Raw genomic sequence first — 19810 nt, 5'->3', positions numbered from 1 at the left:
TTGAAAGAGTCTCCTTGAATTAAGAATCAATGAAAACTGATTAATTCTGTCTTGCACACGATATGCAAAAAACTCTCTCATTGTACAATTTGGACGTTTCTTATTGATTACGTCTACGACACCTCGATGAGGGATGTCAATTCTGTAACCATCATCTCCATAAGGGAATAAAATAGGATATTGAAGTGCAAGGTATGAAGGATGCAATTCACTAATTCTTTTCAAAGTACCTGTCTGCGTTTCAATAACTATATCTCTATTGTTGATTGTGTTTGCAATATCCCCCACAATTAGAGCAGCAACTTCACCACAAGTTGGTAAATTATACGTTCGTCCATCCTTTTCTCTAATACCAATTAGACGAAGCTTCAGATTAAGATCAGGGTTTTCATGAAAACAGTCTCTAACCATCCTATAAGCTTTTACCAACTGGTTTTCTGAATCTAAAACACATTTTATATGTTCAATCAGTTTACTATCAAGTTCAGCGACACTCGCGGATGATGAATCCTTGGAACGACTGATTAAAAAATAGCGGAGTGTCAACAAACATCAATATTAATAAAAAATATATTATAGAAAGATTTGATGGGAAAAAATTATACTTTATTATATTTACCTAAAAACGGATTGTCTGTTGGAAAGTTCGTTGTCAGTATCGAAAATGTAGAGCTGGCAAAATTTAGGTTGATCTCCGTCTTCCGGAAGCAGGCTTCCAGTGCTGTGGTAGTTCTCTCCACTAATTCTGTAGCAGAATGGTCCGTTACCTCTGTTGACAGTGTGATCAACCTTACCACCCATTGACGTGAAAGCAAACATGGAGTTATACCGTCGAATATTATTCAAAAAATGTTTGCTTTCCTTATCCTTATACGTCTTATAACTTGGAACAGCATCTTTATAATCTGGTAGCTCTACTTTGCCATAACCACAACATAAGAAATAGCATATTCTTCCTTTCTCTTTTCTTCATCTTCCTTTTTCAGCATCCCATAATTTAGCATTGCATACTTCACAAGTAATACATTGGTCACCATGATCAAAATAATCTGTAATGTTAGTTGAACAAAAAAAGAATATTACTTTACGAAGTATAAGTTTGTATAAAAAAATATATACTATTTACTTAATTAAATAAATAAAATAATTGATCTTATACCTGTTGAAACTCCTTTGTAAATTGCATCATCTGTAGTTTCCTCTGTCGTCAAGTCGATCATTGGTATAGGAGTTGTAACTCGTGGTTTACTTAATAACTTACGTTTTCCCGGCGACATCCTCTGTAAAGAAGAACTTTGTAGAATAGTAGGTGTGTTGCTAGAATTTGTGATGTTTGAAGATAGAGAAAAACGACGGATGTTTATTGGTGTAGTCATGTTGTTTGTAAGACAACTAAGATTACCTAAATAACATAATATACTCAAACTTATTAACTTTTTTAAACATATATACCGTTTTTGAAATTAAATTTGAATTATTTGGTAAATATAATTATTACTTGTAGGTACAACCGACGTTGTAGGAGTAACGTTGTGCGTGTTGGAAGATATCAATCTTAATTCAGAAGAAGATGATAAAGTATTGGAAGGGTGTAATTTTCGTCGTTGTAGACTTGTAGATCTTTTACTGTCTAAATATAACTTCCTTAACCTCCGTCTCTCTTTGCAGTGATTTTGAAGAAGTCTCAGGTCAAAAACTGTAGTTTTATAATAAAAAATAGATAATTCACATATAAACATTATCCACTAAAGAAATTAATTTTTTTTTAATAATATCGGACTTCAAACATTTATTAAAGTTTTACCTCCATATCCAATGGACGCCTCTGTTGTAACATTGACCATGTCATGCGGAATGGATAAAGAACCAGAGGTAGATGCTATAACATGTATAGATTGTGATGTACCTTTTTGCGTTCCATAACGTTTACCATCGATGTATAATTTTCTAAGTTTACGCCTCTCCTTACTCTCATCTTGTGTAAGTTTAGGGATGAAAACTTGCAGACAATCATTAAATATAAAACACATATAAGCTAAATGAAATATAATGATAGGGTTTAAATTGAAAATGTGCATACTCTAAAGATAAAAAGTTAAATAATACCGTTTGAAATGTTGCCCAATGGTGTTCGTTGCTGGACATCTGGGATAATAGTAAATACGTGAGTATAAATACAATACATGTGTATAAATACAATTTGATGTATAATTACAAATAAAGTATTCGAAAATAGGAAACTGTTATGTGTAATACAATGGCATGTTTTTTGACATAGGAGTAACATAAAGGAAGTTGTATTGCAGTTTGGTAGAATATTACAATTTGCAGTAGTTTGAACGACGACATAATAAATGGAATGGGAATGGACCAAAAATGATACGTTTATTTCTTTCCGGCAATGAAAATGGTTTGTAAGTTCTTAAATTTCATATTTATTAGTAACATTTATAATGTATAGTGAATCAGTATATTTAAAAATAATTTCATTGTTTCATATTTTTTTTAAAAAAATATGTTATAGTTATTATTTTTATTAAAAATTCAACCGGTTTTATATTTATAATTTGATTACATTAAGTAATCAAATAGTTTTATTAGTATATATAAGTAATCATCTACTTGTCAAATCATATATCAGATATTTTATAGCTAACAATGATTCTTATCTCTTTCCCTATTGTTGCCCCTATATATGACAACAGTCTCCATACGAATACAAAGTTTAACAGTCGATCGGCATTCACATTATCAGCGTCGAAAAGAGAAATCAACAACAGGTACGATTCAAACTAATGTTTCTCACATAACCTAGAGGTTTAATTGAATCAGTGTTAGGGATTTGCAATCTAAATTTGACGATTTTTCATAAACCGACATGTTCTTTGATAGACAACATATAGTTTTTAACGGCATTCTCTTCGTCGTTTCATCATGTTATATAGATTTGCGTTTTGGCTGAGCGAAATTACATGTTTTGTGATCTTAATCTGCCGTTATTGTTTCAGGATTTGGTTTCGTATTGTTTGTTTTATCGGTTAGGTCGGTTTAGGGTTTCGATTTGATAATGATTATCGTTGGGGCATTATTATTATTATTGATTAATTCTTTTCTGAACATCTATTATTGTTTGTTTTAGGTTTTTTGGTCAGGATAATTGTTGATATGTATATTTGTTTGGCATAAGTGTTACACACAAATGTTATTAAATTTGGGGATTTTTCCAAAATCGATATGTTCTATGATAATCAACATCTAATATTTACTGTTATAATTGTATGTAGTCAATGGCGCGTTCTTCAACTGAGCGAAAGAAACACAACAAAGAAACGGAAGTGATAATGCTAACAGATTCGGACTCAGACGAATCTTTCACTTCCGAAGAAATTGACTGGGACGCACCAGAACCAAATCTCATTTTCATGCACTCCTCTTGTACACGTTTTGTAAGTATTTATATTGATTATTTGTGTAGTAAGTTAACTGTTGTTGTTATATGGTGTCCTTAGTGCCTTTATCATTACCGTCTGGATACTTGTTTGGCATTTTTTAGCGGATACCAGTAAAGGTTGCAAGAGCCATGGGAATCGATCGGTGCGGAAAGGTGACCATTAAAAACAGGCGTGGTGTGGAAACAAATCTGAACGTCACGGCTGAACCAAAAAGAGCAAAAAAGAAAAATCGGTTTAGTGTATTGGGATGGCCAGCATGGGTTCGTGAAAACAACATCAAGATGGGTTATCTTTGCGTTTTAGAGTGGTATGAGGACATGCCTACACTCTTTGTTAGGGATGTAATCGAAGAATAATGGGGTTAGTACCATAGATCAAAACCGTTCAACCATTTTATATGGTAATTTTGTCTAACTAACGGTTTTGGCAATAAGTATATAAGTGTGTAGGACTGGTTTTTTAGGAAGCTGTTTAAATGTTTTGTTTATGTTAGCTGTTGGAACAGAACTTGATAATATTTTGGCCTATGTTATATGTTTAAATATTGTGATACATGTATCCTGTTGGAATGCTACTTTAAATATAATGGTCATCTAGCAATTACAACATAAATATACGATTATAAGTTGTTACAGACAAAAGGTTTTGCTATTTAAATGTTTACGACGCAATCGTGGTCACATTATCTTCATCAATGCATCTAACTTTAAAACTTTTAGTTGATGGTACGTTCCTTTCAGAATTACATTTAGTTTACAACTATTACCTGAAGATACATTCCTGAGAGCGTTAGAATGTCTTTGTAGAGACCGATTTTTCCGAGAATCCAAATAGATTTTTCGTTGTCTTCGCCTCTCTTTGGCTTCCTTATTCGTATCAGGATTGCGAACTAAAAAAAAATTTAAATTACAATTTACAAAGTATAAATATAAAGGAAACTACTATACCAACATATTAAAGGATTATGCATATATGTGTGAATTATATGTATACCATTAGTTATGTCTGAAAATGGAATCCTTGACATGCAACCTGCAACATCAATAATAAAAGCATACAAAAAATAGTATATGTCAATTGTTTGAGCCATGTATCTACCTAATAATCAGTAAACTGAAAGATATTCAAAATGCTACCCCTTGAATTGTTTGTATTGCAAGGTTGATTGACGAAAGACGAAGACTCAATCTTTGACCTTTTCGATGTGAGTATAACTGTAAATAGGTTCATGAAAAATTAAGGAACATGATCGCGAAATTGATACTTTATTTTGATAAATCAATGAAATGGCACTTACGGTTTGCAATGTTCTCGTTCTGTACATCTTTTAATGAAGAAGACACATTTTCATTTTTCGATCTTTTTGACATCACCGGAAATGTGATTCAGGTTAGCGTAATAAGAAGAAGAAGAAGATACAATCGTAAAATGTATAAGCCTTAAGTAAACCAACAAACTATACGCTTACATAGTAAACGAAATAGTAGTCTTCGTTCAATATAAATAGTGGTTTACATATTTATGGAATCAATTTAATAGCAAATCAAGTTAAATTGCAAAAAATTTTCTTGATTTATGTTTGATTAGTTATTCCAAATTTAAAATTAGCTATAGTTTGACCTTTCCAAGAATAGTTTTTGTATTTTTGGTATGTTATGAATTACAATAATCAATTAAAGTATATTGATTATATCATCAATATTAAACGAAAGTATGAAACAAATGTCAATTGAAAAATTGACAATTGACTCCTAAATAATATATTTAATAGTATAGCATTCTGGAATATTGATATACATTTCTAGTTATAGAAACAAACATAAACTTAAACACTAAACATATACACAAAAGTTAGGTAACATACAAAAGTCCACATCAGAAATAAGTCCATATGGTTAAATGTTCAAAGGATAGTTACCAAAACAAAGACCCAACAGTTGTTGTAAAGACAGTTTATGAAAGTTCGGTGCACTTTTGCTTAGACATGTCGGACATTTTTTAAGATAACGGTTTTCTTTGAAGTCACATAAGTGAAATCAAGCATGTCGCCGTCATTCAAGTTATTTTCGGCCATAAAGACAGGCCAGTCGATGACTGAATAGCGTAAAGCTTTTCCGTTCTTTTCTGGTTTGACTTCGTAAGTACTAACTTGGCCCTGCATGTTTTCAATGTTCAGAGTATGAAGCTTCTTTGTAAAACCAGCGCGATTTGAAACCCCGACCGGAAGACGCTGCACGTAAAAACGTTTATTTACCAGTTTAAATCTTAAATATCCAATACTAACGATAAATAATGTAAATGTAAATATTTTTTTAGCAAAAATTATACCAGCCTGTATTCTCCTTTACGTGTAAAGTTCAAAACTTTCGGATCTTCAGGAATAGTGTTTTGTACGCAATTGTCTCCATGTAAACGCTTCTTATACTTGGAACTACCAACCGACTTTATATTTTCCTTTGCCTTTATGATTGAAAAAAATGATATCTTCAAAACGATACCATATGGTCGTTAACAAAATAATATTATTTGTATGAATCTAAAAACTTACATCTTCTGTGAGAGATTGAGATCCTTGAGATATAAATCCCATGGAAGTACATTCAACGTCATGTTGTTTAACCTTCCTTGTATTTCCAATTTGATCCATGGTGATAGTATCTTCTTCCGGAACACAACTATCCTGTTAAAAAGCCACATTTTACATTACAATAGAAAATGCACATTTCTTAATTCACATAGAAAATATACGATTACCTTGGGGACATTTGCTTCTTCATTTGAATAAAAGAAGCCATAATCTTTACGTAAGGCCTAAAAATGAAAATATGCAAAATAATAACTCCCATACAACCAATAATCAGAAATGTGTTTATAGATATTAGTAGTGTACCTCGTCTACTTTCTGAACGAACTGATCACGAGATATTTCAAGAACCTCATCATCGGAATTGTCTCCCATTATTAACACAACCAGCAACTGAACTGAAATAGAGTTAAGTGAAACTGAGCATTATAAAAATTTATTAAATCTAAATATAGATTTATCATAAATCAATATTTCACCCAACAGCATATATACATTCAATGATGCAGTTTTGGAAAACATATACTACAAAAATAGAGATATTTTTTTAATAAATACGTTTCAAACAATGTAACATCAATATCAACAAAAAATACATCAGTAATTCAAAAAAATAGTATAAAATATATTAAACGATCTATAGATTACATATATAAGGACCGTAAAACAATAATATAAGACTGAATAAAAAAAGGAAAGTATGAAAACATTCATTTAAGTCTAAGATATAAAATAAACAAACTGAATACTACCTAGATGATACTAATCATGACATAAAAGATCCAAGTTAAAGGTAAAAGATAGTTTCGACAAAAGGTTGACTACACTTTAAACATGTAGTTAACGGCCATTTGTTTTTTATTACAAAACTTAAAAAAACTTACTTTACAATTAACAGTCAAACCATCAAATCTGCAAATGAAACAATAATTTCAGGCTATTCGTGATCAAATCCATTAATAAGATTTTGTACAAAATCTAATAAAAACTTTATGGATACCGAATCAATCCTTATGAATGCAATACCAAACAAACGTCACAACTGTAAAAAAAAAAAAAAGATAACAAAAACATAGATTCAGAAACAGTTTTTTTAGAATCTTAAAGATCAATATGATGACATGCAAACATTTAAAATAATAATCGGTTAAAAGTTTTAAGAATAAATAAAAAAATAAAGAACAAAAAGCTTTCAAAATCAGCAGATCCTTGTCTAAGATTCAAGACATAGAACAAACATTCATCTCCTGTAAAACAACATTATACCTAAACATCCATCAGCTTTATACATAAACATTAATCGGCAAAAAAACCCTAAAATACAACTTCATGAAAATAAATAAAACAAACTCTGTAGATAATGCTTTGAGTTTCCAGTACAATCAAAAGTAAAACATCAAAACAAACACATTATGTAGCAAATAACGATTCGTTGACTAAGATATAAGATCTCGAAACACCAAACAGAGAAAGACTCAGACTTGTGAACAAACTTGATGAAAAAACAAAATCAAAATAAAGTATATATGAAATATTGAGAATTACCGATCAAGAGTTAGATGAAGATTCTATGAAGAAGATGAAGATCAATAGGGTTTATTGGTTATTGTGAAGGTTAATGTTGTAGAAACATACCTCTTTGAAAGAAACGATTAGGTTGATTAGTGAGAACATATTCTCATATACGGTTGCGTGTATATTTTTTATAAATAAATGGAAATTGTAAAAGTTGATTGTTTAGATATTATAGGGGTTATGATGGATTTATCTTACCAATGTATATCATTTCTTTGGAAACATGATAACCATATTTTATTTACAAAAAATTACGAATTTCTTAAGTATTTAAGTAAATATCTAATTTTAGCATGATTACAATATACGAAAATTTTAAAAAGTTATCATATCTACTTTTAATGCTAATGCAAGAGTTTTGAAAGATTTATGTAGATTATCTTGATTTATGATTAATAAGTGTTTCCAAATTTAAAATATCCTATTTCTTCATACTATCTAATTATATTTTGTTGTATTTTTGGTATGTTATCAATTTGAATAATCAAATCACGGATAATATTATATAAACAACCTTATATTCATTTGAAATAGTTATTTACAAACCAATGTTAAAATGTTATAAAACGTGTATTGTAAATCCTACAAAAATATGTCCATTTAAATAAAGTGTGAACGAAAGAATTTATGTTAATTTCATAAAAGTCTAGAACAGTTCAAATATATGGAACAACTACTATCATATACATCGAATGCAGATGTAGATAAAAAATATTTAAATCATAACATCAAAAAACACTACATTTTAACATCTCATTGAAAGGTTTAAAAAGTATATATATAAATAAGTAAAAGAATGCCATGTAACATAAAATAATAAACGGGTCATTTAAAAATACAATCACATGGAATAGATGATCGAATATTAGAACCAATAAGATGTGATTCCGGAATTGTAGGCGAAAAAATGATGTTACTCAAATCCGTTGATCTCAAAATGTTTCCTGCAAATTATATTATAGAGTTTTAAACAAATAATTGTGTCAACTTAAAAGTTAAGATACAAAATAAAACAAACTAAAAAACTTACTGGCGTTGCAATAAACCAACTTGACCCGAGCAACGTATATTATACACTTTTTTTCTATATTCATTCGAGTTGTAACGTATCCCAATCCTCTCATGTCATACAATTCCATTTCAATAACATGTCCTCTGTTATATTTTAATTTGATGTTAAATAGGTAGTTTTATATAATGTGTACTCATCAAAAGAGTTGACTTACGTGAAATCTTGTAGGAATAACCTAAACATATGTTTCTTTTTGTCTCTTTCGCCACATATCATTCTTCCAACAACATCTACAAAAGGTACAAATAATAACATAAATTTTCAAATAAATGAAAAAAAAATCTTAATAACTAATAGCTAACAAATATAATTAAAGTTTAAACAATAACATGTTAGCGCCAAGGTTAAAAGAAATTTAACTTACCAACAATATACTTTTCATGTCTTCTGTCATGAGCTAATGTTTTAATGCATGGTGTCAACGGGTACAAAACAAAACCTTTAGGAGGATGAACTAAAAATGGTGTTAGTTTTGAGAATTCATTAAATACGATCTTTTTGTTTGTTGAGACAATGATGTAGCCTTCATATCTTGGATATTCATGATACATGAAATTTTCGGTTTTGAATTGGGACAGAGAATATAGACCACCAACCATCTTGCTAAATGCATATAAGTTAGAAAACTTTATAGGCACAATTGCTGCAATCTTTTGCCTCTAAACAATGTCATGTAAAAGGAATTTCAATAAATTATATTAAAAATTAAGTTATAAGTCGAAACTTTAGTAAACATGTTATGAGGTTACCTGTTGGTCGAGAAGCACAACAATCAATCTGTCTAAGTCTTTGTCATGCCATACAAATTCAACGCTAACAAAGATAATAGAATACCAAACACCATCTTCTTTCAAGTCAGAAAACAAATCAACGGATTCCACTTCTGCCGTTTCCTTCATTTAGAAAATACATACTTTAAAAAAACTATACAGTAACATAAAGAAGCATTAATTCTTGGAAAATGTTATAAACACAACCAATGACATACATACGAAAATGCAAAATGAACATCTCTTATTAATATAATTGCAACCAGCCAAAAGGATAAAAAAAAACAAAAGTTGTCACACGGGAACCATTAATAGGTTTTACGAAAAAACAAACAAACACTCCACGAAAAAATAAAAACCACTGAGATGTTCAAAACATTCTTAGTTGCCACAAACTACTTCTCAACCTTGGGAATCAGTAATCCAACCGTGACACCATCATCATCGACAACCTCCTTGCCAGCTTTACGTGGTTTTGTAGACGACTGAGAAGACATCACATCATCATCATAGATGTTGTCCAAATTCCGCTTCAGCTCGTTCTCCAGGACACGAATTGAGGTACCGTTGACATCTTCATCGGGTGTTTTAAACATGTCTTTAGTAAAATTCGAAACAGGTGTATCATCGGCTTTGCTACGGGAGACAGAATCCTTAAAACAGGGAAAACAAATAACGATTCAAAGAAAAAAAAATTCAAAGGAATTATAAGGAACAACCAGATATAAATTACACACATTAACGGGGACCTCGTCTGCTGCTTTGATTTCAGAGCTAACAGCATTCACACGCTCCTCGTCAACAGGCTGAAAATATGTAATATAATAAAAATTAGATAATTGGTTAGAGTTACATAAACTATAAGAATACAGCAGTGCATAGGTTTTCAAAGTACCTGAATGACATCGAAAATTTTATCTAGTTCGCCAATAACAGTTTGATTGTCTGTTAATTTTGAAATAGAGTAACCATCCGATTTGTTTTTTATGTTAAATGAACCGATGGATATCTTGAATGCAAACTTCCTGTTAAGTAGAGCATTGAGTTCTTGCGGAAAATTCCCTTCGTTAGCTAACTGGCGAGTGATATACAAAAAAAAAATTAGGAAAATTTTGATAAAAAGCGATGAAATGAAAAGTTACTAATATTAATCGACATATTTAAAACAGAACAACAAAATATAACGTACATCAAGGTTCTTATCCAACAGCTGAGTCGCGTTAACCTTCAACAGCCTAAGCACCTCACGCTCAAATAGGGTGAGCGTCACAATTCCTGTACAATCCTGAACCCGTATCGGAACCCTGATCCTGAAACACGTTAATTCTATGTTAACATTCAGGGAACTCGTAAACATGTAAAATATCAATTGATATGTAAAGTAATATTACCTCGGAACGGAGTAAACAATCTTACTGTTACAGCCATCGTCCTTACACTCTAGAACCACAATATCTTCAAAACCATCGGAACCATCTTGCTTTTCTTTTGAAATTGTTTTTGTGGTGACCGCTCGATTACAATTTCTGCAAGCATTATAAAACCAAGAATCCTCGGAAGCAAAACTCTTTATAGTTCCGACAATAATTACAAACTTTTTCTGTAAAAAAAGATATTACAAATTACGTCTTAATGATATGTCAAATAAATAAACATGGTAAAAGTTAGATCTCTTGTACCTCCGAGATTTGATTTAAAGATCCAATAGTACTGAACTCAAAATCTGAAAGATACTCTTCAGTAGGATCCTTTATTCTGGATGCACTCAACCCAGAAAAGGTGGAAGACGTTTCAGGGGTAATGTTTGAAAGGAACCTATCAAAACAATTAATTCAACGTTATTTGTGAAGCCAGTATAAAAGTCGGGATATGGTGATGTTAAAACGTACCTCTTCTTAAAAGTTAAAATGTCATCAATTTCAGCGTTGATCAACACGCGAGTGACAGTGTAGAGATTTGAAACATAAAGAAACCCTAATGGTGTACACAAAATTCTAAAATTAATTTAGAGGGACATTTGTTAACAAAAGATTATGTAAGTTAATAAATATTTTTATGAGAAATTAGGAGATTACCTCCCCAGAACCTGTATTTTCCGAATTGGACAATTACAACAACATTTTTTTCATCTTGGTTGTCCCTTTCAAAATCCAAAATCTGTTCAGCATAAGCATCCCAAAGAGTAACATATATTTGCTTCCCTCTATGAAAAAAAATAACATAAGTTAAAAATTAGAATATGAGTGATTGAGTTATATATAGTTAGTAGACAAAAAAAGAATTAACAAACTCTAAATCCTGAAGCATGAATGTTAGCTTCTTTTCTTGTTTCCCGTCTTTGGTATCCTCTTTTAGATCGTAAGGAAAACTCTTAACGACAAAACCAATTACGTCTACAAATAAAACAGTATTAACATAAAATTATTTGTAACATCATATAAATAACATATCGGTATTATATATTAAAGTCAAAAAAGTAAGAATACCAATTGGACTTTTAAAGGACTTATTGTCGTCAGTCGGGTCTTGAACAACAGAACTAAAGGGAGAGAAGTCAAATCCCCACTCAGTACCAACAGGTTCATCACAAACCGAAACTATTGCGTTGCTGTTTAGATTAATTTTCGTCGAAATATGGACATACTTCACTTTCTGTCGATTCTCGCCTAATGAAGGATTACGGATGAACAAACACTGCTTCTCCTTCAACAAATGTTCATACTCTCTGGCAGTCTTGGCTAAGACAAAGGCTTGAATTTTCGTCCCCTAATATGTACAATAAGTACAGCAAATTAATCCAAAAAACAATGAAAAAATATGTATATGAACTATCATTATAAACATCTTTATGTACACTTACCTCTTCGTCCATTAAAATCATATCATAGCAATAAACCTTTCGAGAATCATTGAAGGCTGCTCGACTCCATAGTCTGACAATGCGAACTTTGATGGTAGAGTCATCCTGGTTGAGATTCAAATTCTTGAGCAACATGATGGCTGGTTGTTCCATTCTACATAGCATGCAAAAAATGAAAGAATTGAAAACCGTATTGTCATACATTTAAAATACTACATAGAAACCAATATGAAAACCGTATTGAATGTCAAAGAAAAGCCATACATTTTGGACGATTGAATGATGATGTTTCTTAGACTAAAGAAATGAATTTGTGAATGAAAATGTATTTCGAAGTTCTTATTTATGCTAATATATTATTTTTGGTAAATTTTTTTCCCTTAAATATATAAAGCAATCACAAATTTGTACAATCATTAAGTTAGTTGAATTGCAATGTATATTATTCAATCAATCTATTATTTTAAATAAAATTACAATCATTACCATATTTAAATTTTCAATTTAAATTTCGAAAAAAAATAAAAAAAATATTGAATCAGAACGGAAATTGACATTAAAGTTAAAATAAATTCACAATCATTACCATATATATAACATTATCATATTTCATTTTCAAGTTTCATATACGAAAATTTGAAAAAAAATAAAATTAATTATTATGAATATATGTATACTAATATATAAATAAATCATTAGCATAATCAAAGTTACCATAATAAAATTAGTAAATATATAATTGACTCCATTTTAGTGTATATACATTGGGAAAACCGACAACATTCAATGTTGTACAACATCATAAACAGTTGATGGTTTACATTGAGATGGATTACATTGGATGTTGTACAACATAATAAGCAGTGGATATGTTTAAAGCACAATGTAGTCTACTTTGTAAACATGATATTAATCTGAAAAAAATGTGATTACACTTACCTGCTCGAGCAATCCAATATAGGTTCTAAACTCCCACTTCAGTAACTTTAATTGAAATGTAACTATTAAAAAAAGAAAACACACAAAAAAAAATAAATCAGTTCAAGTGCTAATTACCAACTCGCCAACACATAAAACAATAAAAATAAGTGCAAACATTAAATATCAGTTCAAAGACTAAACATATATTTGTTTCTGCCTCGTTCGCAACATTAATAATCAACGTCCTATATATCATAAAATCATTAGAATATATCTTTTAACATATACATTTTAAGCTTTTTTAGTAAAGTCTACCAATGAACAGAGACTCAATACTTTAAGTCTCTAATTATAAATCTGGAGATTTCGACCCGTTTACAGGTGTTTTATATAGAATTGGCAGTTTAAGGCAAGCAGTTATATACCAGTTGTAAATGTGTTGAAAATGGTTGCTTTCTAAAAATCGGACCGTAATGAAAGAATAAAATTGTTGTAGTAATATTCTAGGGTTTTATACTTTTAGCAAACTAAACTAATTATGTTACTCGGGTGGATGCTGGATGTACGTTCAAAATCCGTGGGGAATAATTGCTTTTTATTTAAAAATAATCAGGAATCTTCGTCTTAGTGTTAATCTTAGTCTTAATATGTTAATCTTAATATTGTTAATTGTTAATTGTTAATATTAGAATATATCTATTTAATTGTATCCTTAATAGTAGTTTCTAGCTAAATTTTGATCCATCATACTTGTAATGGAAATAAAAAGTACAAAAAACATAGAGTAAAGTTTAAACACATGTCATATAGTTGTTAAAATAACAGTTGAGATATTAAATTAAAGTAATATAAAAACTTGAAATTCAAAATCAACACCAATGTTAAAACGAAAAACAATTCAAAGGCAAAAAACATGCCGTATTTGTCTTATAACTAATTGGTACGCCTAACGTAAGGTACAACCCTCTCAACAGTCAAAACCTGATCATTTTCATTAAAGGAAAAGTGAACCTGGTCGCAGACCTTAATCATACCGGCTTTCATGAACTTCTTCCAAGAGGTCAACGCATATCGAAAACCAGCCTTCCCTTTTCTTTCACGTCTTTCACGTCTGGTACCGTTGGTAATCTGCAATGGCGGATCCAGATGCGAAAATCTAACGGTCAAATCTTTTAAACCTTCGTGAAGTCTAGCCATGCGTGAAACAGGATCAGGAATCCTCTGTATTGTTGTAAAAACAAAAGAATAATGGTTATTAAGTAAAAAATGGATAACATTTGATTTTTAGCAGTATGTAAAATTAATTTAAAACTTACAAAATGATCTTCACCAGCCATGCGAACAAACTTTTTTACACCGCCATTTATTTCTTCATCGTCATCATTTTCAACATCAAGAGGTGCAACCTCAGCCTGAAAATTAAATGCATAACATCAATTAAATTAAATTGTAAAAAGTGTATAATTATGGTCAAATATGACACTTACCTCATCGACATCTACGTCTGAATATTTCATTTCAACCCCGTTTTTCCCAAAAACTTTTAAATGGAAAAAATTCCCAAAAGATTTTGTAAAAAACATAAAACAACCATCATTCAACCGTAATAGACTAACAATTACGTCAATACCAGCAGAAAAACCTACTTTTCCGTCAAATGTTTTAATTAGAACGTTAAACGTGTTGTTGTCTGTAATAACAGTAGCTATTACATCATTTGACGAATAATCATAGTGTTTTGGCAGGATACATTCTGGAATGACCTGTGGGGATGATAAAACCAAATCAGCAAACAGTAAATTTAATATAATTAAATTACTACATCAATACAATTATAAAAATATAGCTATAAGTTATCTTACATAAAATTGAGATGATGGAGGGAGCAGATACGTCCAAAAAGTGGTATGACTAACCCCATCAAGGAAAGAAGTTAACTTAAACGTAGCGTAATCTATAGGATTAAATAGAACCAAACACCCAATGGTTAGTCGTAAATGGTCTACAACTTTGGACCAACCATGAAAAAAGAATATCTTTCCTTTAGAGGCGCTTATTCCAACATTAAATTGTCGGCCATCTTCTGTGATTATATCAACATTCGTAGGACATTTATATTCACCCCATAGTGTGCACGCAGCGTCATCTGGAATACACTGATACAAAAAAAAATGATTTATACTTATACTGAATAAATCTTAACAATAAAATATTAACAAACTGTACTTAATATATACAGATAAAGAAAAAAAGAAAATAAAGTTATGTAATAATTTGTCATTTACCATAATAAATTCGTCTGCTTTATTCATGTGCCTACAAAAACTGGGTAGTCTGAAACTGATTTATAGATTACGATGTTAATCAAGTGTAACATGTAAAGGTTAGCATGAGAAATAAAAAATGCAAACAAAAGAGAGATTATACAAATGAAATACCTTGATGAACTTTCAGCCATAGGAAATACCTACAATAAGAGGTTACATAAACAAAGCACGTCAGATGATTTTTATTTGAAAAATTAAACATTTACGATACATCATAATAAAAAACATGGTTACATTTATAAATGTGTAAGTGCATATATACATGGTTTTCCTTATAAATGTGTAAGTGCATATATACAGTATACAAAACAGTAATAAAGAACAAATATATACTGCTACATGATGTAATCAGTATGATCCATGTTCCGTTACAGTTTCAAACATTCATAAGGCAAGATCTCTGTATTAGACCCCAATTTTTTAATGAATAATAAGTATACAGGCCTACATGATTCAATAAATATGTTCATCGTTGGCATACATTTATGATACAGCATAATAAAAAACATGGTTACATTTATAAATGTGTAAGTGCATATATACATGGTTTTCCTTATAAATGTGTAAGTGCATATATACAATATACAAAACAGTAATAAAGAACAAATATATACTGCTACATGATGTAATCAGTATGATCCATGTTCCGTTACAGTTTCAAACATTCATAAGGCAAGATCTCTGTATTAGACCCCAATTTTTTTATGAATAATAAGTATACAGGCCTACATGATTCAATAAATATGTTCATCGTTGGCATACAGTTTCAATAAATCATTAGGCAATATGAGCAATGTTTAGAAGTAAGTTTTTTGTATAAATGTATTAGTTTCTACTATACAAATATGTTCATCGTTGGGATCGGTGTAATATAACTCAATCAATATATAGGTCGACGATTAAAAAAGATTCAGTTAAACTGCTCTACAAAAAAAATAAAAATACCTAACAATTTAGACTCAATAATCTGCAGATCTTAGGCCTGTAAACGAACCGAACGAACACGAACATAGGCATGTTCATGTTCGTTCATTTAACTTTAACCGAACACGAACACGAACACGAACATATAATCGAACATATTTTTTTGTTCGTGTTCGTTCATTAAGAAATCGGGCATGTTCATGTTCGTTCGTTTAAAGCTTAAACGAACAGTTCACGAACATAAACGAACACAAATGAACATAAAAAAATTAACTAAACATATTTGAATAAACATAAATTAACATGATTGAAGAAACAAGTCTTATATATTATATTTCTTTCGAAAACACATCTAAATAAGGGTTCATAGATATACTAATTAGTTATATTTATGTAAGTAGTTAGAAAGCCTAATATTTATAAATATAACTATTTATATATTTATTAACATTTAACTGAACGTTCATGAACATAAATGAACGAACATAAAAGAATGTTCACGAACATAAATGAACGAACACAAGTTGTGTTCATGTTTGTTCATTTAGTTAAACGAACAAATTTTTTTGTTCGTGTTCGTTCGTTTATTAAATAAACGAACATAAACGAACTTCCCGCCGAACAAGTTCATGAACAGTTCATGAACGTTCGGTTCGTTTACAGGCCTAGCAGATCTTAATTCAACATTAAGTAAACCTATAAAATTAAGAGCAGAGGAATAACATATTAACAAATAAGTCCTAAGAATTTATACAACTTCATAATTTCATAATTATCAAAAGCGACACAAAAATCAGAGATATTCAGATCAGTATAAGCCAATAAAAATGTAATAATCTGCAGATCTGATTTCAACATAAAGAAAACCTAAAATCGAATATTGAGAGCAAATCAATCCATAATCAATAACATATGCTTACTTATGATATTCAAATCAGATCAACATAATTATCAAAAGCGACACAAAAATCAGAGATATTCAGATCAGTATAAGCCAATAAAAATGTAATAATCTGCAGATCTGATTTCAACATAAAGAAAACCTAAAATCGAATATTGAGAGCAAATCAATCCATAATCAATAACATATGCTTACTTATGATATTCAGATCAGATCAACACGAAATCGAATATTGAATCAAAAGACCTATTAAAAAAACCCTAAAATTTGCTACAGATGAAGTTCCATATAAAATAAGCATACCAGTGACAAATAATCGTACCTTCAATAAGTGTTGACAGATCGTTTGAATGCCAAATCCTTGTGAACAAACAAATATGATTGACAAATCGTTTGCCTTAACAATCGATGAGAAGACACACCAGAAGTCATATGGTTTTATAGATTTACGGCTATTGAGATGAAAGATAATTAAACATGGGAATTGAAACATATTTTGGAAGATGATTCGAACAATAATATGGAAAGTTGAATTCTCTTTCTAAGCGTTACAATCAATTGGAAAGGGGGTACAATCAAAGAGAAATTGGGAAGTGAATCGATGCATTGCCGCCCAAAGAAGAATTCTGTCTAATATTTACTTGACAGGTGGCAAAAAGAGGTTTAAGGAAATGCCAAGTGGCCAAAATTGTTTTGTTTTAATATAAGTAATAGATTGTGTGCATAATTAGTACATGGTTTTACATTGCATTTCTGTTGCATATGCTCATCCAGTATATGAACACATTATGCTACATTTTGAACCGTTGTAACCATTTGACTATGTGAACCGTCTTACCCCTTTGATTACATGAACCGTCTGTAACCATTGAACCGTGTGAACCAGTTGTATCTGTTGACATGATTTACATTTGACAATAGTCATTCGACTATACATGAACATTTCTACAATCGTTAAACACTTCATCTTGATGGTTTGGTTTGAGTAAGTGATTAAGTAACGAGGCGTGTGTAATATGATACAAGCATGGTGGATACGCCGCTGGTACTTCCTATATATAAGTGTTTGTATGGTATTACATATCGCAGTGTTATTTGAATCATTTCAATTTGAGACATATGACATTTTATACAAATAACACACTTTTCACGAGACATTGTTTTACAAACGACTTATCTTATACAAACTCATTTTACATGGTTATCCGTTTAACCATACAGTGTTCTCTTATTTATACATATCATCTGATCTTATCGTTTTTCAAATGATTTACAAGACAAAGCAAATTACCAGGTTCATGACTAAACATTTTCTCAAACATAAGTCATGAATTCCGTTTTCACAAAACCAATGTATCTCACAGGCATTTTTATGCTGACGTACCTATTTTCACATGTGTTTTCAGGAGATGATGCATAGGACTTATCAAGACATACTTAGGCGGACCTGTGCCTTAGTGACTTAAAACGAGACAAGAATTAGTTAAATTATGTTATGTACTCCTTGGTTCTTGTATAAAACAATGTAAACTTTCATGTTTGATTAATAAAACGAAACTTCAATTGCCATGGATTTGAAACAATTGATTCTGTTACAACACTCCCCGACGTTTCCGCCACGTTTTGTATGTTCCACGTGGTCGGGGTGTGACAAAAACAGATTGTAACTGCAATTGAATCTGCATGACTGCAGCCTTGTTTTCTTCTGTACTAGTAGCCACCGTCTGCATATTTTCATTGATCAATTGGGAGTTAGCTTGAAGATCTTGGACAATAATCTCCATTTTCCCAATAGTCATTTGGTTTTCTTTAATCTGCTTCTCGATATCCTGTTGTCTAGTACCAGTGGACAAGATTAGGGTTTGAAAGAAATGAGTTGCTGATTTAGGGTTGATTTAATCACGAATTGATCAAATCAAAGAATGAATTAACCACAATTGATTAATCCAAGCTAAGAAATGAATAAACGATTGGAATGAAACAAAGAAAGAAGTGAAAGAAGTGATCAAAATTGTAACAAGAATGACGGTGGTCCGCGGTGGTGGATTGTGACGGTTTCAGGAGCTCCGACGAGGGTCGGTGGCTCTGATACCAATGATAGGGCTTGAAGATTTAGGAAAAGAATCTAGAGAGAGAAAGAAGTTCCAACAACAAGCTGATCAGTTTCATCAGCTTCAACTACTTTATTAACGGTCAATAACAACTTTTCAAACTTTTACAACTTGACACATTCAGTCCCTGGACTTACAATTATTACATTTAAGCTATAACACATATCAGAAAAGGACATGAGGACAGTTCCTTATAGATTTCGAAGGCCCTGTGCGATAAGAGAATTGTTACAACAATAAACAAAGCAAAATTAATGTAGTAACAATGGAGATTCTAATATAAAGTCAAAAAATAAATATCCTATTAAACCAA

At 30.8% G+C, this 19810-nt stretch overlaps 1 protein-coding gene and 2 long non-coding RNA genes across 3 annotated transcripts; all 3 read right to left on the bottom strand.

The window, feature by feature from the left end:
- Positions 1 to 9995: 9995 nt before the first annotated feature.
- On the bottom strand, positions 9996 to 10754 carry LOC110874706. Its single transcript, XR_002556153.2, has 4 exons — positions 10643 to 10754; positions 10349 to 10528; positions 10191 to 10259; positions 9996 to 10089 (listed from the first exon to the last, which is right to left on the bottom strand). It is a non-coding gene; the product is annotated as an uncharacterized LOC110874706 (long non-coding RNA).
- A 120-nt stretch (positions 10755 to 10874) lies between these two features.
- LOC110876410 lies at positions 10875 to 11429 on the bottom strand. The gene is made up of 3 exons (XR_004867318.1): positions 11343 to 11429; positions 11133 to 11268; positions 10875 to 11053 (listed from the first exon to the last, which is right to left on the bottom strand). It is a non-coding gene; the product is annotated as an uncharacterized LOC110876410 (long non-coding RNA).
- Positions 11430 to 14631: 3202 nt separating this feature from the next.
- Positions 14632 to 15736, bottom strand: LOC110876411. Its single transcript, XM_035977608.1, has 3 exons — positions 15673 to 15736; positions 15520 to 15574; positions 14632 to 15390 (listed from the first exon to the last, which is right to left on the bottom strand). Exons 1-3 carry the CDS (start codon positions 15690 to 15692, stop codon positions 15088 to 15090), a joined length of 378 nt encoding a protein of 125 aa, XP_035833501.1. The 5' UTR covers positions 15693 to 15736; the 3' UTR covers positions 14632 to 15087.
- Positions 15737 to 19810: the final 4074 nt, after the last annotated feature.

The sequence above is a fragment of the Helianthus annuus genome, chromosome 9, assembly GCF_002127325.2.
Source record: "Helianthus annuus cultivar XRQ/B chromosome 9, HanXRQr2.0-SUNRISE, whole genome shotgun sequence".
In the NCBI taxonomy this organism is placed as follows: Eukaryota; Viridiplantae; Streptophyta; class Magnoliopsida; order Asterales; family Asteraceae; genus Helianthus; species Helianthus annuus.
This window is presented reverse-complemented; position numbering and strand designations above follow the sequence as displayed.